This window comes from Barbus barbus, assembly GCF_936440315.1.
Source record: "Barbus barbus genome assembly, chromosome: 12".
NCBI classification, from domain to species: Eukaryota; Metazoa; Chordata; class Actinopteri; order Cypriniformes; family Cyprinidae; genus Barbus; species Barbus barbus.
The window spans coordinates 17,254,847-17,278,355 of record NC_136740.1 but is presented as its reverse complement, the minus strand read 5'-3'; the positions used below and the strand labels follow the sequence as shown (position 1 = coordinate 17,278,355).

The 23,509-nt window shown below is 37.5% G+C and overlaps 2 protein-coding genes and 1 pseudogene across 3 annotated transcripts; 2 read left to right on the top strand and 1 right to left on the bottom strand.

The window, feature by feature from the left end:
* Positions 1-2,781: 2,781 nt before the first annotated feature.
* On the top strand, positions 2,782-8,097 carry LOC306878103 (activity-dependent neuroprotective protein 2a-like). The gene is made up of 4 exons (XM_079430226.1): positions 2,782-3,035; positions 3,377-3,488; positions 4,267-4,359; positions 4,552-8,097. Exons 2-4 carry the CDS (start codon positions 3,381-3,383, stop codon positions 7,438-7,440), a joined length of 3,090 nt encoding a protein of 1,029 aa, XP_079286352.1. The 5' UTR covers positions 2,782-3,035; positions 3,377-3,380; the 3' UTR covers positions 7,441-8,097.
* A 430-nt stretch (positions 8,098-8,527) lies between these two features.
* LOC306878104 (putative ribosome-binding factor A, mitochondrial) lies at positions 8,528-11,370 on the top strand. Its single transcript, XM_079430227.1, has 7 exons — positions 8,528-8,999; positions 9,086-9,116; positions 9,288-9,455; positions 9,742-9,854; positions 10,379-10,463; positions 10,546-10,622; positions 10,697-11,370. The coding sequence occupies exons 1-7, from the start codon at positions 8,791-8,793 to the stop codon at positions 11,070-11,072; spliced, it is 1,059 nt and encodes a 352-aa protein (XP_079286353.1). The 5' UTR covers positions 8,528-8,790; the 3' UTR covers positions 11,073-11,370.
* On the bottom strand, positions 11,271-22,799 carry LOC306878105 (zinc finger protein ZFAT-like; annotated as a pseudogene). The gene is made up of 16 exons (XR_013785862.1): positions 22,628-22,799; positions 21,574-21,735; positions 19,901-20,164; positions 19,644-19,817; positions 19,410-19,563; positions 17,530-18,803; positions 16,992-17,224; positions 16,826-16,910; positions 16,604-16,753; positions 16,336-16,509; positions 14,960-15,048; positions 14,728-14,866; positions 14,501-14,625; positions 13,624-13,735; positions 13,395-13,543; positions 11,271-12,418 (listed from the first exon to the last, which is right to left on the bottom strand). The product of XR_013785862.1 is annotated as a zinc finger protein ZFAT-like (transcript).
* Positions 22,800-23,509: the final 710 nt, after the last annotated feature.

Genomic DNA, 23,509 nt, shown 5'->3' with positions numbered 1-23,509 from the left:
GCTTCTAAACAGTTAAGCACACTTTTGAGAAAAGATGTGGGAAGTGCGTCAAGATAGCAGGTTGACAATTTAAAGTGCTGTACTATTGCTTCCAAAATTTTGCTATCAATTGCTTCAAAAACAGACATAGTCACTTCTTTTTGAAATTGCGGTTGAATCTGTGTGACCTCTGCATAACTTGAGGATGTGCCAATCTCCTTTCTGATATTATTTATCTTCTCAGAAAAGAAGGAAGCAAACTCATTGCATTTGCAGTCGGAGAGCATTTCACTGGGAATCTGACGTGGGGGGGGGGGGGGTTGTCAGTCTCTCAACGGTACCAAAAAGAGTGCGAGTGTTGTTTAAGTTACTGTTTATAAGGTTTGAGAAGAAGGTCTGTTTAGCTGTGGCTAGTTCCACACTGAAAGCATGAAGGCTGTCTTTATAGATGCTATAGTGAATTTCGAGTTTCGTCTTCCGCGACATCTGCTCAGCTTTTCTGTATTGTCTTTTCATACTCTGAACTGCTGTTGATTTTCAGCAGTATATTTCATTATACACATGGGGTACTTTTTATCCCTGTGTTCACCAAACCCAACTTGAGTGTTTGCTGCTAAAAAACTCATTTTTTGTTTCATCTGACCATAGAAGGCTGTGCCATTTGAAGTTCCAGTCGTGTCTGATAAATGATTATGCTGGAGTTTGTTTTTGGATGAGCTAGGAGAATTTTTCTTGAAACCCTCCTGAACAACATGTGGTGATGTAGTTGCTGTTTGACAATTTTTTTTAAAGGTTTTCTGACCCCGAGACTCAACTATTTCATACAATTCTCCAGCTGTGGTTCTTGGAGTCTTTAGCCACTCAGACTCTCCTCCTCACCGTGTATTAAGATGATATAGACACATGTCCTCTTCCAGGCAGTTTTGTATGTTGATTGGAAATTCTTAATTATTGTCCTGATGCTGAAAATGGGAATTTTTACTGCTCTAGCTCTTTTCTGAAAGCCACTTCACTAATTTGTGAAGCTCAATTATCTTTTGCTGCACATCAGAAATATATTCTTTGGTTTTTCTCATTGTGATGGATGATTAAGGGAATTTGGGCTTTGTTTTCCCTCCTATTTATATTTCTGTGAAACAGGACGCCATGGCTGGATAATTTCATGTTCATAATCCCCCTCCAGTGCTCAAAATTGTAAATATGAATGGGAATATACCTCAGAGATATTTTACTTATAAGAATTTCTTTCGTTCTACCAATAATTGTCAAAAAGTGTCCAACGTGTATTAGAGAAAAACATTTTTTTCATAATAAGATTTCCCCCCATTTTCAATTGTTTTAGTTCAATGAAAGGTTAGATTTTTGTGATTTTTTTTAAATAAAAGATCATAAGGATTAATAATGCAGGTTTATTTTCAGAGCCTTCTTTGATCATATTTACCAAGGGTACCAACAATTCTGACCACGTGTGTGTGTGCGTGTGTGTGTTATATAACTGTGGACACAATAACTCACATTATCCGTTTGAGCCACAGTGAATGCTGGGATCTGGTGCTCCGCCTCCACGCCTGTGTAGAAAAAATTATTTTAGTTCATAGCATTAAATAAACAACCATGCTTATAATAAACTAAAGTAACTTATTAATAGTGTTTTGTAGTGAACATCTCAACACTGCATTTGTATGGTATATACTGTAGCATAAATCATCACTGTATCAGGGCACTGGTACTCACACAGACCGCAGGATGAGCTCCCCCTGCTGGCCCCATAAACACTTCGTCCAGGAGCAGCCTAAGCTTTCCCAGAAGGAGTTGACAGCTACAGGTTGATGGCTGCTGGCTGTTACAGACGGTCCCCACAAGCATCCCATACACTTTTTGTCCATGTATATATATTTACTTACCTTCATGTTGTTCCAAACCTGTATGACTTTATTTCCTCTGTAGAAGAAGATATTTTGAGGAAACAGTTTTGGTTACCATTGACTTCCATTGAATGGACAAAGAAAAACACTGAGACATTTCTTAAAATATCTTCTGTTTATGTTCCACAGAATCAAGAAATTCACATAAGTTTGGAACGACATAAAGGTTTAATAATTATAGAATTGTCATCTTTAGGTGAACTATCCCTTTAAGTTCAAGTGGTGCATTGGTGCAGTAACATGGACAAGAAAGGATTCGGTAAAATTTTGAGTGTAATGAAGTTTGCAGTTTCTGTGTTTTTAAATTTATTCTCAAACCATAAGGGAATGTCACAGGCACTGTGATGATAGGGGGCCCATTTAGGTCCTTGTATTCACTGGGACCACTGGATAGACCTCCCACCCATAAAATATAATTCTGGGTCCTTTAGTGACGGTCCAAATGCAGATGTGTTCTAGGTACATACATAAATGTTCTTCACTAGTGAATAGTTTTAAATTGAACTAACCTGCTGTGGCAACATCAGCACTGATGCAAGAGACCACCTAAACAGCAACAGGTATACTCTGCATATTATAATAGACAACAAGCAACATTATTTACATTAACATTATTACTATTGCCATCTCATCATCCTGCCACACTTGAATCCATCAATCCATCTTCCCAATAAAAGCACCTCTGAAGGTGTTGTTGTGCCACAGGTGTGTCTACATCTCTCACAGGTGAAGACCCCCTGCCATGGATTTATGGTTAATTTCAATAAACCAATGACCATCAGTTTGATCAACTTTGCAAGATCAGCCCACCTTTCTCCCATTGGTGGATCTGCACTTTGCAATATGTAAATCAGAAAACGTCACTTCCCGTCTTCCTGTACGCCATGTTTTTCAGCAGGAGTGGGGTGATGTTTTAGTGAGATATAATCAAAAGTGGGCAATCCTGCGCTCTGTTTAGATTCCACCAGACGATCACCAGTGCAGCAAGGACCGCGGATTGAGCGCAACCCGGATGCTTCGCGCGATGAAGTAGCTGATTCCATACTGCGCGCCTTCCAGTGACGCCGGAAGAACACGGGCGCACGCAGACATCCATCCACTCAGCCGCAGCTCTGTGCCAGAGTACTGGAGGTAGACAGGTTTAGTCATTAATACAGTTCGGATTATGATTGACATATGTAGGTCTTTCTTGCGTTAATACAACTTCAAATCCATGGCTGGTTAAAAAACAATTATAATGATGTGTCCGAGGATGGATTGAAATAGAGACCTTGCTAGGTACATAGTTACAACTAGCTATATTTATTATAACTATGTTATAGGCCTCAATAATATGTTAATTTAGAGATATCTTAAATGTCCATTAGATTCTCGCCAAATACAGACTGAGTTTGGTGTTTGAAAGCGCAATGCATTGATTTAACAGGCTGTTCAACGTTTCGTATTGTTTTTGTTTTCGTTTACACAATCAGCAAAATGTATCAAATTCCAGTGAAGAACCTGACAAAACTCAGACGTCCAAGGAAACGCGTCAAAAGTATTTTGTGTGACATCGGGATGCAGCAATGTCAAGATTTATTGGAGGTAGGTTATATGTTGTTTATACCAGAATCTGTTTATAATGCTCGATTCTGATTGGCTGACAGATGTTTTAAGGTGATGATTATTCCATAACTGCACTATACAGCATGAAGTCGTCCCAAGTTTTGCCTGCATTACAGTTTAGTATGACTTTACCTAATTATTTGAGTTATTTCAAAGAACTTTACAAATTGTCACAGCAAAAGAACAAGACAAAAAATAATACATTGGCAAAAAATCTAAATTTTTCCAAAACTAGCATTAAAGTTGCGAAGTAACGGAGACAGCTCTTTTCTTCCATATTGTGAAGTACATCAGAAACTGATTATGGGAAAAAATCTAGGGCGGGGATTTAGTTCTATTTATTGGTTGTTAATTTGATGGAAGCAGATCTGAATGCGAGCTTGCAGTCGATTATAAGGAAGAGGTGGAGTTTAAGCGGACCATATGATTGGAGTCCAGCAAATGTCACCATAAGTCTGTCATTTCACCAGAAGATTGAGTTATGATTTGGTCATTTGTGCTTAATGAAAATATTAGTTTTTTTATTTTATTTTTTTATTTATCAGTGTTAATTGATATTGCATATTTGACTGTGCATGCTCATTTCCATCTATTTTTACTATTAGTTTAAATGAGTTCTAGATTATGACAAATGTAATTTTAATAATAAAGGCATCACAAAACTATATGTTTATTTTTAGTGTCTCATTTTTTCACAAAATCAATGATAATTTACACGAATGCCATCTGCTAATTAAATTTTCTTTATTTCCAACAGACATACAAATGTTTTGATGCTGGTGATGCAAATTTTGACAACACTGAATGGGATGATTTCACTGATGGTCATGTTGGCAAAAAGAAAAAAAAGGTGATTATGTATACAATATATGTTGTGCTGTAAAATGTTAAAACATCTGTCTTTTTAAAAACATTTGATTTTATTAAAGAAAGTTGGTGACTAAACTTTCAATTTTGAGTGGAATTAATTTTTACACTGTACACACTATTTTCAAATGTTATTTCATGTCATACTAATCATGATATTACTTTTGTTCCTCAGTATCCATACCGGAGCCAAGCGCTGTGCTGCAGTCTGTGTTGGTACTCTAGCCGGTCAGTACCCACATTCAGAAGTCACATCCATCGCTGTCACTGGAATAATCTGGATGTGGCGTGTTTGTTAATGTGCCCCTACTGCCCATTTGTCAGCTCTCCGAAAGTCACAGAGCAACACATTCAGTTTTTCCACATGCTCCCATCAAAAACCCATCGTATACCTCTTCACAGCAACCCTAGCCACACTTTGGCCCACACACCAAAAACCGTGTCAGTTACAGTTTCCGCTGATGCTGCCGATGACCGATACATGTGCGCAACCTGTGGCTATCATGACTCTTTACTATATGTGATGAAGAAACACGTCTTGGTCAACCACTATGCTGCGATGCTGGATCGCTACTTTGGGCTCAGCTCGGACAGTAAGCAAAAGACTGATGGTGAGCAGATACGTGACGGCGCATCAGTGAAATATCACTGCAAAGTGTGCAAACTTCCTGCAGAGACCATTGAACATTTACTCTATCACATTTTGAGTTCAGAGAAGCACAAAGACCTGCACTGGCAAATAATGCCTTGTATAATCGAAAAAGACTGCACAAACCAAATAGCTGGACTGCAGAATCTGCTGAACCTTGCCCCAAAAGCGATGCAACAGGTCACATTGCTTGCAAGGCCGAACTATGTGCCACAGCAGATGCAACAAACAAATGGAAACGGTACTGTTCTTCTGGCCGGCCCAAGCAGCACGGCTGCTTTGTTTTGCTCTCCTGGTGCAGGGCAGATGTTTTTGTCCCCACAAACGCAAGCTTTACTGTCGGGCACGACTGTTGCCGCTCTTCAGAACGCACAGCATCCGCAGTCCTCCAGCGGGATGCCACAAGTCCTGCCTACCTCTCCAGTAGTGAAGCCGATCAATATGATGATGCCAAACATGCCGCAAAGCGCACCTAAGACGGTACCTATCACTATGGCCATGCCCAGGCTACCGCAGACCCATCAAGCACAGCAGGTTCTTCTTCCACCTGGCGTCCAGGTCAACCTCCCGGGCGAAATGGGTGTAAGGTCGCCAATTCTTCTTACTCAAGGTCTTCAGCTGAATCAGTCGGTTTCCAGAGCTCCCCTCATAGCCTCTCAGTCCGTTCGTCTCATTCCCACAGGCAACAAAGTCAACGGTGTCCCAACCTACACTCTAGCACCCGTTCAAGTCACAGTTCCCGTCCACGGCAGTCCAGCTCAAGTGGTAATGACGCAAAATCAGATCAGCCAACCTACAAATTCAGCGGTGGTGCCCGCGGGTCTCATGCCTAAAGTTCAGAGGGCGATAAACAGAAATTCTGTGCCGAATGAGTTGGCCGTGCTTGCGCCGTTTTTGAAGAAACATGACGATCACACAGTCAAGTGCCTGAGGTGCAAGATTTTACTGACAGAGCAGGGGATATTTCAGCATTTGCTGCATGGCTTGAAGTGTCTGTTCTGCCCTCAGATGTTCTACTCTTTCAAGCAGATCATGGAGCACACCAATAAAGAGCATAGTTTGAAAATCAAGGAAAATCGGCATTTCATTAAAGAACAGTTTAGTCTCGACTGTGATGACGATGGGAACCTCATGTTCAACACTTTTAATCTGAACACAGACGTGCCCAAAGATCTTCTTGACAACCGAGAGCTCAACCTTGCACTAGTTACCAGCTCTCAAGATAAGCTGTACATAAAAATGTATCCAGACAAAGCAGAATACGCAACCACGTTGAAGACGACACCTACCGCCTGCCCATTTTGCCAAGTAAAGCTCCAGAACTCTGAGGACTACGAGAGCCATCTTCAAACGAAACACCACATTGTTCCCACCATTCATGCAATTCTAAAAACACCTGCATACAAATGCATTTATTGTTTTGGGGTGTATACTGAAAAATCGTCACCGAAGACAATCTCCATTCACGTGCAACGGTGCCGTTGTGCTCCCAAAGCTGTCAAGGAAGCAGAAAGGCAACTGAATCCAGATACAACGGAACGTCTTGATGGTGATTTATGTAGTTCTCCTCAGATGGCCAGTTCTTCAGACGTGGCCTGTCAGGGGGGCCTTGAAATTGCCAAGCCAAAGAGAGAAGTAATCACTCCGAAGAACAGGAGAAGGAACTCTAAAGTTCCAAAGGTAGAAGTCCCTGAAGCTCCAGTTAAGCTTGTCTTGGAACCAATGGGAATGGAGATGACATCGTTCGAGGACCGAAAAGACTTCCTTTCGCAGTACTTCCACAGAAAGCCATACGTGACAAAGACTGAAATCGAACTGCTAGCTTCCCGGTTGTGGATAAACAAGGCTGACGTAAAGGCTCATTTCAACAGCAAGCTCACCAAGTGCTTGAAAGCAATTCAGAAGAAGAGGGTTTGTGTACGTCTCGGGTTCAAAATGATTGAAGTGAACAAGGTGAAGCACAACCTCTTCATTCCAGAGGTGAAGCCTGTTATAAAAAAGGTATTGGATGAGGTGAAACATGGCGGCCTCGTTCCACAGGTAACTGTTAAAAAAGAGGACATGAATGAAATGGGACATGACCTCTACATCCCAGGGGAACCAGACACAGTTAAAAAAGAGGATGTGAGTGAAATGGGACATGACCTCTACATCCCAGGGGAACCAGACACCGTTAAAAGAGAGGATGTGAGTGAAATGGGACATGACCTCTACATCCCAGGGGAACCAGACACAGTTAAAAGAGAGGATGTGAGTGAAATGGGACATGACCTCTACACCCCAGGGGTAACTGTTAAAAAAGAGGATGTGAGTGAAATGGGACATCACCTCTACATCCCAGGGGTAACTGTTAAAAAAGAGGATGTGAGTGAAATGGAACATGGCCTCTTCATCCCAGAAGTACGGCCTCTGTAAAAATGGTTAAACAGTTTGTTAGATGAATTATGTTTGTATGCAGCATGTTCACTCTAGGATGTAAACTATTGCAAAATGTTTATTTAAAATGACTTGATTTACACATTTTTAAGATGGTTTGCCTCTTGGCATTAGTATATTTGGAAAAAAGGGGAACCTACAGCAATGCTGAAAAGACTCTACACTCAACGTTTTTTTTTTATTGTTGTATATAGTTCATATGATGACGTTAAAAAGTTTTTTTTTTGTTTACTTACCTTTATTGCAAGAAAAAACACTCACTTTCCCATCTTTTATAGAGTCATAATTCTGTTTGTTTGTTTTCACTTGTAATATACATTTGGGGACGTTTGTAGTGAAATAGTTCTGCGTCTAACATTTTATATTGAAAATTAAGACTTTGTTAACTATTACTATTAACTGGCAAATTAGGCAGTGTTTCATTGCTGTATTACCGGAAGGGACAATCTATGGTGTTTTCATGCTCTTTTTTTTTTTTTTTCGCCTTCATATAATACACTGTAATTATTTCAGACGTGAAAAAAAAAACAAGTGCCTCCATGTCCTATTTAAAGTTTGCAGTTGTATTTGCCTCTTGGAATAAACGTGACTGAATATTACAGGTGTGTGGTTTACTAAATAAATTGGTTGTGAATGAACAAGTAGGAAATTCTTTAACAATTTATTGGTATTTTATATGTTTAATTTGTCGTTACATTTATTATACATAGTCATAACTGAAACTGCTTCTTAAATTTATGACTGTTATTTTTTTTATTAAGTTAAGTTGCTATGAGGAATAGTTATCACAAGAGCTTGAATATAAATGCTTGAGGAATCAGACAAGCATTGTAGTTTGTAAACAGACTACATTACTAAAAACATGCTTCAAAATTTGTGGTTTAGGTTTGACAATTTATAATTTATGGTGTGGAACAAAATGTGAAAACATTAAAGTGAAAGTGACGTGACATACGGCCAAGTATGTTGACCCATACTCGGAATTTCTGCTCTGCATTTAACCCATCCAAAGTGTACACACACAGCAGTGAACACACACCCGGAGCAGTGGGCAGCCATTTATGCTGCGGCGCCCGGGGAGCAGTTGGGGGTTCGGTACCTTGCTCAAGGGCACCTCAGTCGTGGTATTGAGGGTGAAGAGAGCGCTGGACATTCACTTCCCCCACCTACAATCCCTTCCAGAACCAAAGCACCTGAGAATGAGCCAATGTGCTGTGTCGTCGATCGACTCGATCTGGTTTCAATTACTTCATCCTTCACACTCAGACAAATGTAGTCGATGATGCTAATACTGTAGCGTGAGTGCAAGGATATACTAAGCTGGTGATCATGCTGGCTGTCAAAAGAGTCGTTTGCTCTAAAGAATGCACATTTAGTGGATATACGACTACATTAACAAGCATGATCTATCAAATGACAGCACGACCGACACAGCGCTTGTCCTGGGCAGATATGCTGAAAGAAAGTAACGTTAGTATTCATAGCTCAGCCTGTCTGTCTGGAGGCAATAAACTGATGAAGATGCTGGCCAAAAAGAAGTGAGTCTCGGTTTGCATAATTAATAAATAAACAAAGTCACGCCAGTTTTGACTATAAAGTTGCATGATATTATCGTTCTTTACAGGAAAAAACAATGGTATGAATCTCCTCTGCAGGTAAGAATATATATTAAATTCACTTCTTTATTTTATGTATTGTATTTTTCAGTACTGTATACTCTTTTAAAATATCGCAAATGTTAACAACTAAGCTGTGTTGACTCTAAGCAGTATGACTGTACGCATTAAATCTGATTTACTGCTCTTTCACACATATTGCCCATCCAGGCCTCAGCACTTAGTCAGCCTAGCTTTCTGAAACCATCAAAGCGAAATAAAGAGGACAGTGTTCGTGTGAGGACTCTCAACATCATCATCTACAAAGCAGTAGTAGACTTACTGAGCTCCTATGAGGTCAACTCCGAGATCAGTGCCTACAATATGCAGATTTCCAAAGTAGGACAAGCTCTTCCTTCGAAATTCCTCACCATAATTAACCACATATATTTAATCTTTAAAGTATAGTATACCCAAAAAGGAACATTCTGCCATCACTCATGCCATTCCAAACCTGTATGACTCTCTTTTCTTCTGTAGAAGTAAGATATATTTTTGAACATGTCCATTCATTGTAAGGACAAAAAATACAGTTTTGGAATGACATAAGAGTGAGAAAATGAGGCTTTTTACAAATGTCGTTTACAGTACTTCCCTAAACTGTTTGTCTTCTTCTCCACGCAAGGTTTCACTACCACCAGATTTCTCTGCTTGTCGAATATACTGGAAGACAAGTCTGTCAGCTGAGCAAGACAGCCATATTCAGCAGGCTTTAAATAAATGTGCTCCTCGTATACGGTATGTATTTTTCATAGTATATTTGTGACCCTGGACCACAAAACCAGTCTTAAGTGTCAATTTTTCAAAATTGATATTTCTACATCATCTGACAGTTGAATAAATAAGCTTTTTCCATTGATGTATGGTTTGTTAGGATCGGACAATATTTGGCCAAGATACAACTATTTAAAAATCTGGAATCTGAAGGTGCAAAAAAATCTAAATATTGAGAAAATTGCCTTTAAAGTTGTCCAAATTAAGTTCTTAGCAATGCATATTACTAATAAAAAATGGACGTTTGATATATTTATGGTAAGAAATTTACAAAATATCTTCATGGAACATGATCTTTACTTAATGTCCTAATGATTTTTGGCATAAAAGAAAAATCAATAATTTGGACCCATACAATGTATTTTTGGCTATTGTTACAAATATACCCCAGCAACTTAAGACTGGTTTTGTGCTCCAGGGTCACATTTTACTTTAGTGTTAAGAAGTTGAAAAAAGAATTCCATAATTTGGCTTGTTTTATTTTTCAGGCACCTTCTGATCTCTCACCAAATCCTTGGCAATGTTCCACCTGTGGTTTTCATCAGAGATAAACAATATGCTGCTATCACCGAGGTAACAACGATCGATTTTACACTGAGTTTACAGTGATAAAAGATAGAATATCTTGTATATTATTTTTCTTTTTTCTAATTAGATTGAAAACCTTATCAAGAAAGCAGATTTTGGTCCAGATGAAGATAACAAAAATTATTTATCCACCAACGATGTCGGGTAATAAGAATTTAGTTCTAATAAACTAAATAAATTTTTTAAAATGAATTTCTAATTTGTTTAATCTTCCAAAGGGCTAAACTGCAGCTGATGGAATCTGAACACAACAAAAGACCCGTTTTGTTTGGTGTCGATCACGATGCCCTGCACAAACAGATCGAAGCCTATAAACGAGAGAAGGGGGCGAGGGACTCTCTCACACAGAGTCCTGCTGCTGGAGGACTAACACAAGAGCAGCTGGATATGCTAGCAGATATTAGGAAGCAGAAACTCATAGAGAAAAAGAAGAAAAAGTCCAAATGGATGAAGGATAATGATATCACTCCTAAAGAATTTCTGTTGTCCAGAAGCCTTCAAAAAGAGGATAAAGAGGAGCAGGACGGTGATGAGGACAGTCTTGTAGCTAGCCAGGTCACAGAGATGATGGAAGAGGACAACAGGAGACACTGAAATCACATCTTTTGGTCACTTGCAATATTATGTTGTAATGTTGTTATGTTAATAAAAATCTTCAAGCCTGGGAGAAAAAGTAAATGGGCTCCAAAGTTGTTTGGTTCCCAAAATTCTTCAAAATATCTTTTGTGTTCAGCTGAATAAAGTCAGTCATATACATTACCATTTAAAGGTCTGGGGTCAGTAGGATTCTTTATGAAGGAAATTAATGTTTATTCAGCAAGGATGCATTATGATTATCAACAGTCATTTATAATGTTATTATAATGTTACAAAACTTATTTCAAATAAATGCAATAAATAATAATTATAAATGTTTCTTGATCACCACATCAGCATATTAGAATGACTTCTGTGACACTGAAGTCTAATGGCTGCTGAAAATTCAGCTTTGTCATCAGAGGAATAAATTACATTTTAAAATATATTAAAATAGAACTATTTTAAATTATGTTTTTGATCAAATAAATTCAGCCTTGCTGAGCATTAGAGACATCTTTCAAAAATCTCACCTATCATTTAAAACTTCTAAACGGTAGTGTAGTTGATGCTGTATTGGTAGACAGCTTTAAAGTGACTCATTTACTGGCCAAAAAAAAAGTGTCAATTATACACAACACCACCCATTAAATAACTGTTTACTATTATGATAGCCATACACTGTATGGGAGTTTTATATAAAAATGTGGAGAAGGCCACAGTCACACAGTAACTCTGTTACATACATACTTATGCTTGCAGGCAATGATGGTACATGAAAAAAAAAATCTAATTTCTAAAATAGATTCTGTGTTATGTGCAACTGGCTTTATCTACTGTCATAGGCCTCAAGATTTTTTGCAAAGACTTAAAACCTTATTGCTTCTGCTGATTCCCCTAGTCAGGAAACATATCTAATTTTTTTTGTAGCACAAGGCTATGACTATTCACTGCTACTGTTCATTTCTGATTATTTACAGTTGTGCAAGATAGGTCCCTATAACCTCTAGGTATGGCTGCAATAGTCTGTTTAAGACCTGACTGGAGTAACTATAACAAAAGAACAGAACAAAACATTTGAACAGCATTTGAACTAGCTAGCTAGTAGTTTTAAAACCCCATCTTACTATGCTCTATACTGTGGTGGTCTCCTCAGTTTGCACAGCCTCTTGAACTGCCTCCTGAACGTAGACTATGAACTGGGATGCGTCTTCTCCCTGTGTGTACACTGTAACTGTTTTGATGCCCTCCATATCATCTGAAGAAACCACTAGATGGTGCTCTTCTCCCAGGCCCACTGTGGCCTGCTGCAGTGCATCCTGGATCATCATGGCATGATTAGCCTGTGGCTCTTCCTTCTCCACCTAGGATGATGGGACAGAACATTCTTATTATTAAACGATTCAAGGTGTTCTTCATGCTGCAAGACATGCTGTAACTTTCAGAGATCCAAAAGCACATTTATTGAAAATGCAACCACAAAATTACTCACAAATGCCTGACGTCAGATAAATACATATTTCACACATGATTCAATGATTCAAACTGGGTGATTAATTAAACCTAGCATTAAAAACAAGCAGCTGAAGTTTATTATTAACATGGTCTCTGAACATTTTAGTCTGAATTGAACTGTTTGTGTGGCATATTTCAGCAAAAAACAACAACAATATATATTGGAGACAGTATAAGTATGTTTAATTGTAAGGGTCAAAGAGAAAATGAAATAATGAATGTTTAGGTTGAATTTTAGGCTAATATTGTAAGTAAACCTTGTGGGAAAAAAATGTACACTAATGTTCAAATATATTTTAAATGTAATTTATTCCTTGACAACAAATCTGAATTTTCAGCATCCATTACTCCAGTCTTCAGTGTCGCATGATCCTACAGAAATCATTTTAATATGCGTATTTGGATCTCAAGAAACATTTATTATTGTCAATGTTGAGAACAGCATTTAATTGAAATAGAAATGTGTTGGTATATAATAAATGTCTTTACTTTCATTTTTGATCATCTTAAAGCATTCTTGCTGAATAATCTTTAACTTTTATAAACTGTAGAATATGTTATGACCCCTTTGAATTCATATATATATAGTCACTATTAATATTGAATAACACACGGCTATCATTTGATTATAGGGAGTTACTAAAGTGTCCATAAAAGTACCTTCACATAGCAAGACAATAAACCTAACAATTCATAAGCAATAATCATATAGCAGAGAGTGTAGATGATATATTGTGAACCCAATAAAATGACAGTAGCTAAGTATGGGCAGCTCTCCAGAAGCAGAGAGGTCTGTCAGAACACAAATATGCATATAAACCGTACCTGCTCTACAACAGTAACTGTACCAGGAGCCATGGCAACCACAGAAACCACAGCGGCATCATGATTCTCTGAGCCCAGCTCAATGATCTGCTGCAAGATGTTGACAGATGCCGGGTCTAGTCTGTCTCCCGCTGCCGCAGACACAACTCCTGAACACAAACGATGAGTTTAGATATGAATTTTACAGAAATGGACCAACTGTTCAAGAAATGAAGCAGTTGTTTCTGACCATTTTGTGTGTTGAAGCGCAGGTCCTGCAGAGCAGTCTCTGTTCCTTGTGGATCCTCAGTCTCAGCTATGTGAAAGTACTGCATGGCCGGCTCCTCCACTGACTCCACTACCTGAATGAATACACCAATAAGATAAGCAAGTGTAGTAGCTGAGAATATGTCCGCAATTAAGGCAATTTAACAATAATGCACTGCTCTGTCAGTAAGAAAATATATTATGAATGTCAGAGTCCAAGAAAAGAAAAGGTTGGCGTAATAAGCCTTTTTTGCTCAACTTTAAAGTAATTTATTAATGATTATTCTAAATTATTATTCACAAAAAAAAGAAAAAGAAAATTCTGTCGGTAATTACTCAACTTCATGTTGTTCCAAACCCATAAGACTTTAGTTCATCTTTGAAACACAAATTAAGATATTTTTAATGAAACCTGAGTTTCTGTCCCTTCATTTAAGGTAATCCAAAAAAGTCATAAAGCCATCATAAAATGAATCTATATAAATCAAACCGTTTAATCCAAGGCTTGTGAAGAGAAACAATCATTTTATATGACGGACAGATTTTATTTAATCTATGACCTTTTTGGATCTTTTAAGTTTTCATTACCTGGACTTTCAACGGAGAGACAGAAACCCTCTCAGCTTTTATTAAAAATATCTTCATTTAACCAAAGACTTATGGGTTTGTAGTGACATTAGGGGGAGTAAATGATGACACATTTTTTGTTTGGGAATTACAGGTTTACTATTAATATATTATTTATCACTAAATATTATTGTACAACACTTTGGGTCAACTTCTATTGTTGTTTATGCATTATATAAATAAATATGACTTGTCTTTACTAAATGTAGCATGTAATTACAATGAAGACTCGCCTCCCACTGATTCAGACCCAGACTGTCAGTCTCCACCACTTTGAGACCATGTCTGCTCTTTAGGTGTCTGTTCATTTCCCATTTAGTGCCATAAACGTAATTGCACACAGGACATTTGACTCCACCTGATAACACACACACACACTTCTCAATTACTCATGCAGTTTGAGGCAACACCGTATGTCTAACAATAAGCAACAATGTATATGTTGTACAGTTGGACCTGCCTTGCTCTGTCACAGTTTCGGAAGTGTACGCCCCTGTTCCAGTATTGATGTACTGAACGTTGGGATGTTTCTTATTATAGTGTCTTTTCAGGGAACCTGAAATGTTGCACGAGTAGTGGCAGTGCGCACAACGGAAAGGCTGTGAAAAGCAAAACATTGTGCTTTGGTGGTGGCTGTAGGACACATGAAACATAAAACACATAAAACTAAAATATGTCTTTTGTGGTGTTACTTTGAAAGAGGCATGTTGCTCCATGTGATGAAGGAGATGTGGTCTCAGTGCAGCAGTGAAGTCACACTCAGTACATCTGAACTGTTTTCCTACAGCAAAATAACACTTGATTTGATTGGCTGTGTATTAAGAAAACTACCACAGAAATAATCAAAGCCTCTGATATATTATCAATATCAGCAGGAAATCAAAATTGACACAAAATTGAAATCGTACTTTAATACAGTTTGTGCATAATTCACCAATGCACATTATTCAAACAAATTATTTATTCACATACTATATGGAAAATGTCTACTTATTAGATTTATAGTATATCTTTTCTACAGAATACTACAGTATAAGAGAAACATACATCCAAAAATATATGCAAAAAAAAATGCTGCAGGAGTGTGAACTCAATGAATCGGTGCTCTTTGGATGCGGGATTCTTTTATGTCATAAAAAAAACTCATTCAAGGCACTCCAAAATATTGTAAAAAAAAAAAAAAGCCTTTATTCATATGGCTTTAACATTAAAAACAACACACATATGCACCGACGCGTTGTGGTTAACTCGCCTTCATCAGGGTGTAAGAAAAACATTTTCAATTCAAAATTATTTGTATGAATGTTTATAATATATATCTAAAATGCAACAGTGGTGCAGAAAAACTCCCTGAACAGGTAAAATACAAATGAACTACTGTTGAACGTGTATGTTGCAGAAAAGAAGTGAGGAATATTTAGAAATAAATAATGTATACAAACACATTCACATACAATAACATACGTAATGTTTGGGATCAGTAGTACTTTTTTAAAGAAATTACTACTTTTATTCAGCAACGACGTGAACAGACGTGATCAAAAGACATTTATATGATAAAAAAAATTAAACAAGTGCTGTTCTTTTGAACTTTCTATTCATCAAATAATCCTGAAAAATAATTTCTTTAGCATCAGCATATTAAATCAGCATATTAGAGTGATTTCTGAAGAATCATGTGACTCTGAAGACTGGATTCTCAGCTTTGCCATCACAAGAATAAATTACATTTTAAAATGTATTAGAATAGATTACAGTTATTTTTAATTGTAATAATATTTCACAATATAATTTATTTTATTCTAATTAAATAAATGCATCCTTGGTAATCCAAAAATGAACCACTCTAAACATTTGAATGGCAGTATTTTACACAATATTCTATTCATATTTGTTACTGTCAAAATCTAGTTCGTACATTTTCCATGAATCCCCTTGCAGTCCCCAGACAATAGTTTGATAAGCCTGTCCAAGTCCACTTGGAAATACGTCAGATTATGCAAGTCTTGTCGACTTAGGTACATAAATAACACTGCATACAGTATTAAACACAAAGAAAGAGACTCACCGTCTGCTGTGTGCATGAGCTTATGACTTTTCAGAGTGCATTTAGACTTGAACTTTTTTCCACAGAGGTCAAAAAGATGTGTTTTCTCAGTACTGTGTCTGTTCATGTGAGCTTTGAGGTTGCTTTTACTTCTTGAGGCATAATCACATTGTAAACATTTGTACGGTTTCAGTCCTGGAGACATGAACAGAACAAAATCAGTACACCGAGGCGGTTCATTTAAGTGCATACGTTTCACAACAAGGTAAGAAAAAGAAATATATCCCACCTCCATGAGCCCATATATGCTGCTGAAGATCTGCCCCGTTCCTTGTGAAGAAACAATCACAGTACGGGCATTTGGAGGCTCGTTTCCCGATCACTCCTTTCACATGCACACGTATTCCCAGCATTTCTGAGATGTGGTTCAGCGACACATCTGTACAGCAAAAGCACATTCATTACTTTAGGGCTCTTGTGGGACATTTGAGAGTGTTTTATTTGTTCTTACCTGGATGGTTGCTTTTGATATGAGCTCTAACTTTGTCCTCAGGAACAGACTCTTGACATACTGGGCATGTAAAACTTCTTTTGACCTATATATAAGAAAGAAATTAGATCTGATGAAGAAGCAATTTCCCCAATATCTCAAGAATATGCAGACTAGTGACACTCACGATTTCCGAATGGGTTTTAAGATGAGCTTGAAGCTTGTATTTGTCAGGTGTACAGTACAGGCATCCTTCAGAGGGACACTTCAGCAGGATGTCAGAATGTCTCTGGATGATATGCCTCTTCAGGCAGTTTTTAGTGATGGAGGAATAATTGCACTGAGAACAGTAATGGAGGTGCTCTTTCGTGTGAGTTTGCACATGTGTATTGTAGTGCACCTGATACCAGAAAACCTTACCTGTTGAGGGAATATTACAAAGAGTTATAGAAAGACAAGGGTTGGAGATGATATTTAAAAAGCAGGATATTCATAGATAATAGATCAACGATGGCCAATTGTGGTTCTGGAGATCTAACGACCAGCAGAGTTAATTTCCAACCCTGCTACAACACACCCATCGGCAATTATCAACAGGCTCCTGAAGATCTTAATTAGCTGGTTCAATTGTTTGATCAGAGCTGAACTTATTTACTTATTGCAAGATAATAGGACCTCCATGAACAGGACTGGGCACTCCTGTATTATATATTAGATATTCATACCACAGTATTCACATTCAAGGTCTCCGTACACTTTCCGAATTCGTTCAAACACTTCCATGTTAAGCTGACGTTTTTGCATCTGCTTTACAATCTGCATGAAAGCAGATATTTCTTCTTGCTCTGAACCAACTAAGTCCTCATCAACGTTAGTTTGTGGAACAATCGCCTCTTCCTCGGTTTGAGGAAATCTATCCTTTGATATTAACTGCTTAGAGTGCGTTTGTGCTTTTTCAGGGATCAAATGTACAGGTCCTCCAGCAAGATTCTGATCTTCTGTCATACTGCACTCCATTTTAATTGGATCAGCTTGAAGTCTTTGGGCATTTATCGCATCTTCACAGGCCATCTCTTGTGTTTGTGCTACTGCAGACGTGTCTGTCTTATTTATACTGTCTGAAATGGGATTTTCATCCTGTGAGTTCTGTACAAGAAGGTCTGGTCCACCACTAAACTATCAGAGCATTGAGTTTGAAAGTCCTCTTGAGCCATGCAAGTCATTTCTGTGGTTAACAGCTCCTGGGCGTTGAGCTGCGACAGCTCTTCTGTGATCTTAAGCTCATCTTGGTTCAACATGTCCTTCTGAATGTCATCACCTGGTTTGAGCAAGCAAAAGCTGGAATTGATGGAGTCTGCAAAAGCAGAGGGTTCATCTGATTTCATGTGGAACTCTCTCAGATGTGACCTAAGTCGCACAGAGCTGACAAATTTTTCCTGGCAAATGGCACACACGTAGATGAAGGGATGCTTTCGGATGTGGGCTTGCAAGGCTGGGAATTTGGTTGAGCCGTGATCGCAGAGTTCGCAGCCAAAGGGTCTCTTGTTGCCATGAACCATCATGTGAAGATCGCGCTCGAGCTCGTTCTTGAACTTGCGGTCGCATATTTGACAGTTGTACAGAAGCTGTCTCTTGCCCTCCCTGGTCTGGAGGCTGTACTCATTGTAGCAGTCCTGTACTTTGTTGTCGTTCATGTCGTGAGTCTCGCGGATGTGTTTTAGAAGGTTCTTCACGTCAGAGTATTTCTTCTTGCAGAACCGACAGTGCTGCTTGATCTTCTTGTGCACTCGCTCCACGTGAACTTTGAGGTGTCCTTTGCTGAGGAAATTAAATGAGCACAGCTCACAGCTGAATTTCTCCCCGGTGTGTTTTCGGATGTGAACGCTAAGATTGGTTTTTATATGTATGGATTCTTAAGTGAGCCTGCAGTGAATGTTTGAACTTGAAGACTTTATTGCAGTATTCACATGTGAAGATTTTAAGCTGCGTCTGTCCTAACCTGTGGCGAGAGATGTGATTTGTTAATATCAATGTACCAAATAATTTCACAAGATCAGTTAAAAAAAAAAAAAATGTATTTGTCAAATTGATTTAGTTAGGGTACATATTTTGACCCAATGAATTTAAAAAATGTTTTTATTACTTTTCCATAACTTCTTCAGGTGTTTATGACTACTGATTAGGGATACAAAATTGTTAGTGGTAGATTAAATAAATGAATAATAAGTAAATTAATTAATTAATCCATAGAAATAATATAAATAAAAATGTCATCAATTACATAATTACATAATCTATATTTACTATAGAAAAATCTATGATTTAGATAGATAGAGGGATAGATAGATATTCTTAGCCGATTTCATAAATACACAAATACTACTATATAAATTTCCATGACTTTTTTCTAATTTCCTGATATTTCCAAATTACTTCTGTATAATTTTTCTTTTTTTCCCCCTCTAAAGTTGAATTGCTTGTAAAGTAATGCAATGACAGTATAATTACTATATTAATACTCTGTCATTTGGTGCTTCGACAATTTAACTACATTTGTAAATCTAAAGTTAACATTTTAAATCCGGAAAAATCATGAAATATAAACCTGTTTGATTTGAGGGGTGCTTCATAAGCAGCTTGCTGAATGGCATATTCCTGGTATCCCCTTTTCATTGCTGCCTCCTGGGAACCTGCGTCTACAACAGTCTGGGTGGATGGTTCAGCTGGAGCTGCTTCAATAGGAACTATCTTAGAGGCACCTGCAATAAAGCAAAACTTACAGTTAGTTGAAATGCTTCCCTCAACTATTAAAGCACCTGACATTACAGGTATATCTCACCAGGCATGGCCTCGTGACTGGTAAGGACCACACTAATAATAGGGTTTTTGCCGCTTGCTGATTCAGGGTCCTTTGCACTGGACAGCTTATCTGTCCGCATCACGCAAGCTTTCTTTGGTGTCCTCTCTTTCTCCTCCTCTTCGTCACTGATTTTATTTGCATCAGTATTATTACCTGGGCAATAAAGTCGACAGGTGAAACATGTGGCAGTTCAGAAAGCAGAAAGAGCTACAACATCAACCGGCATAAATTTGTACCATTATACTCTTCATCATCAGCAGCTTCTTTCAGTCCTACGAAACAAATATGTTTGGAGAGTTGTCGCCTGTTGCTGAACACACGATTGCATTTCTTGCACTCCAGATCACTGCCATCCTCACTTGGCTCTTCAGCTACTGCCAGTGGTTGTGTTTCAGTGGACTCTTTCTCCTGCTGATTGGGAGTATTTTTCTGGACCTTTTCTGGTTGGAATTTCTTAGTAGAGCCTTTTGGTCTTCCACGCTTTCTTTTCACAACAACTTCTGCAAGATACACAAGACATTCTCACATTATGAAAATTAAGCTTAAATCAGCTTAAATTGGAACTTCAAGCTTAAATCAGCTTGACATAAAGAAGCTTTAGATGTGTGAAATTATGGCATGTAATGGCATGTATCCTGCCCGAGGTATGTTCTTGGAATGGTGTTGTGTTTTTGGAAAACTTTGTAAAAATTAAATAAATATACAATACGTTATACAAATCAGCCTGACATTGTAATTGTAATTACCTTATTTTCAGTGTTTGGATCTTAATAATAAGGATGGGCGATACCTCTTATTTTATTTTCGATCCGATACCGATATTTTCAAGCCCAGTATCGTTGATATCGAACTAAAATGATCTTTTAAATTATTAAAAAAATATAATCAGTAATTATACTCTTATATTAGATTTTAAAGCCATGTTGTTGTTGTTTTTTACATTTCACAGGCCTTTTTTTGTTTACACTGTTTTGTTTACATTTGTGCTTACTACAGTTTTACTACAAATACTGTGGTAAACTGTGGTTACTGTAATAAAACCATGTGTTTTTTTTTAAAGGCTGCCAGAATGCTGTACTCCTAAAGATGAAACTTTAGCATATTTATTTTCTGACAGATGTATTAACAGCAATTACAGAACATAACAGAATCCATTTGAACTTTTAACAACAGTTTAAATTTACTTACACAAACTAGCCTATTTAAAATAAATATTACATGTACACAAAAGTTTGGGGTTAGTAATATTTTTTAAATAAGCCTCTTGCTCACCAAGGCTGCACTTAGCCTATTTGAACAAAAATACAGTAAAAACAGCAATACTGTTAAATATAACCATTAAAATAACTACTTTCTATTTTAATGTAGGCCTATTTTAAAAATGTAATTTAAAATGCATCTGTGATCAAAGCTGAATTTTCAGCAACATTATTCCAGTCTTCAGTGACACATAATCCTTCAGAAATAAATCTAATATCATTTGCTGCTCAGGAAGCGATTATTATTGCTGCTTCATATTTGTGTAGAAATCGAGATGCATTTTTTAGGATTAATTTTAGATATAGTAATAATAATATGTAATGTAATGTAATAATGTGGCAATGGTTTCTTATGCTTCTGATGCTTTTGGGAAACGCAGCTCTATTTGAACAAAGGTTTTGACTGAGCCATGCGTCAGCAGCGAACGCTGTCTGTGATTGATTGCTTCTGTCTTTCAGCTTTTGCGTGCGTTAGAGAAATAGCTCTATCCAACACAATTGTTCGCTAATATAGTCTATTTTTCCATTTAGAAGCTTATTTTATGCACTGAGTTTCTTAATAAATAAAATTAGTGGTTAAAAAAGCACTTTAGAATCGATATTTTTATGGGAGGATCGATCCTTTCGATTCAGGGTTCAAAGCTGCTTACCTGAATTTTGTGGCTCCTGAGTTGTTAAAGGCTTAAGTGCTATAATAAAAGTGTCAGGATCACCTTCTTCATTGGAGTGAGTCTCATTAGCATGAGACAGCAGCAATGCTTTACTGGGAGAGAACAAGTTGCATATTTTACACATGAAGACTGATGAACCGTCTGTGAATGTAAAAACAACAGCTTAAGTGTTTATTCGGTTTATTATTTGTAAAAATGTGCCCATATGACTTCACAGTTAAGTTATAAAGTCTCTCCTATATACAACACAATTTACGTATCCTTCAAAAGTAGCATACATACGACTACGCGTTTTATTATAGGTAAATGATATAATAAGGCTCTAAAGATATGTAATATCTAACTATGTTTATTTCTTTTATTATTTGTCTTCAACATGTAAATCATTTTGTTTTAAATTTGTGAGTTTTAAAAACCTTCCCTCAGCATCAGGGAGCCCTTTCAAAATAAGAGCGTCTACATGTGTTCAATTTAAACACTTTCAAATCAGGAATATATTTATTAACACTGATATTAATACGCATATTGATTAGTAGTTTCAGTTTAGCTTCAGGTCATTACGACACTGTCAATTTATCTGCGATAGGGATCTTCAACAGGATGCAACAGATGGCATCCAACAATACATTTCATAAACCTGCATACCAGGACTGATTTCTCAAGAGCAAATATCACGGTTTAATTACGTTGTTTTATGCCCCGGGTTTTTCCAAAAGGAAACCAAAAATATTCCATGCCATCTCATTTTTGTAAACTCGCGACCAGTTTCGTGTTTTTCTCTTAGGCACTGGAAATTATTTTCATTAAATAAGAGGACGTTTATGCTAAAAGACTTGAAAAGTGTATTATTTCAACAAAGAACTGTAAACGGCGGACATAAAACTGAATTTCTGTTTAAAGCATCCTCTGGCAAAAGTTACTTTTGCTGGTGTGAGCCACTAGTTTTACCTCATTTATTTGTCTGCTTATCGAATCGTCGGAACTAGATGTTTCCTCGGAGCGCAGTTATCCTGAAAATCACCTTTTTGCTTACCTGCTTGCACTGGAGCCATTCTTTTTAAACCAGCAATAGGTAAAAGAGCCTCGAAAATTATTTAACCGGTGTTTGTATTGCCAGAGCGCAATTTAAATGCATTCATTATACTTAAATTACTTCTGCAAAGGTTTCTGTCGAATCTGCGATAATAAATATGGCGGCTGGATCTTCGACTTCAAGCAAAACAAGCATCTGTGTCGAAGCGCGCGCCACCTGCGGCCTGGAGGTCATTTTGCCTTACTTGGATGATCTTGGAGGTTAAACTTGCTGTGTTCTTGTAATCAGTAATGCGACATTCAGACATTTGTCATACATGAACATAATGTTTAAACCCATATCAAAATAAAAGAGAGGTGTACATGTAAAGGCCACTTACTGCAACTATGTATTAGTGTTGCAGCTCGACACCTCAACAAGAACATCAGTTAAATCAATAATAACAATACACATTCATTTGAATATATATTAAAAAGTGTTTATTTGGGCAAATTATATTCACAATGAACTAAAACAGAATAATAATAAAAAACAGCTTAAAGTAAATATTCGACTTTATCAGCCACAGCTTTTTTTTTCTTTTCTTGTCATTTCAGCATCCTTTTTATCCTACAAGCCAGAGGAGCTCCAGTCAGTCACAGCAAACACCCTCCCCCCAGCCTCGTCTGCAGATTACAGCTGAGTGTAGGATGTTTACAACGACTACCCTGGAATAATACCAAGTTTACCACAGAAAACATTATAGATTTCAACAGATCCAGATTGCACACGTGTAAACGAGTTAGCATGAACACATCGCTTATTAAGCTGTAATTAAGTCGTTATACCACATTTAGGACGCAGTGCTGTTTAATTAAACACATATCAAGACGAAAGAACTGG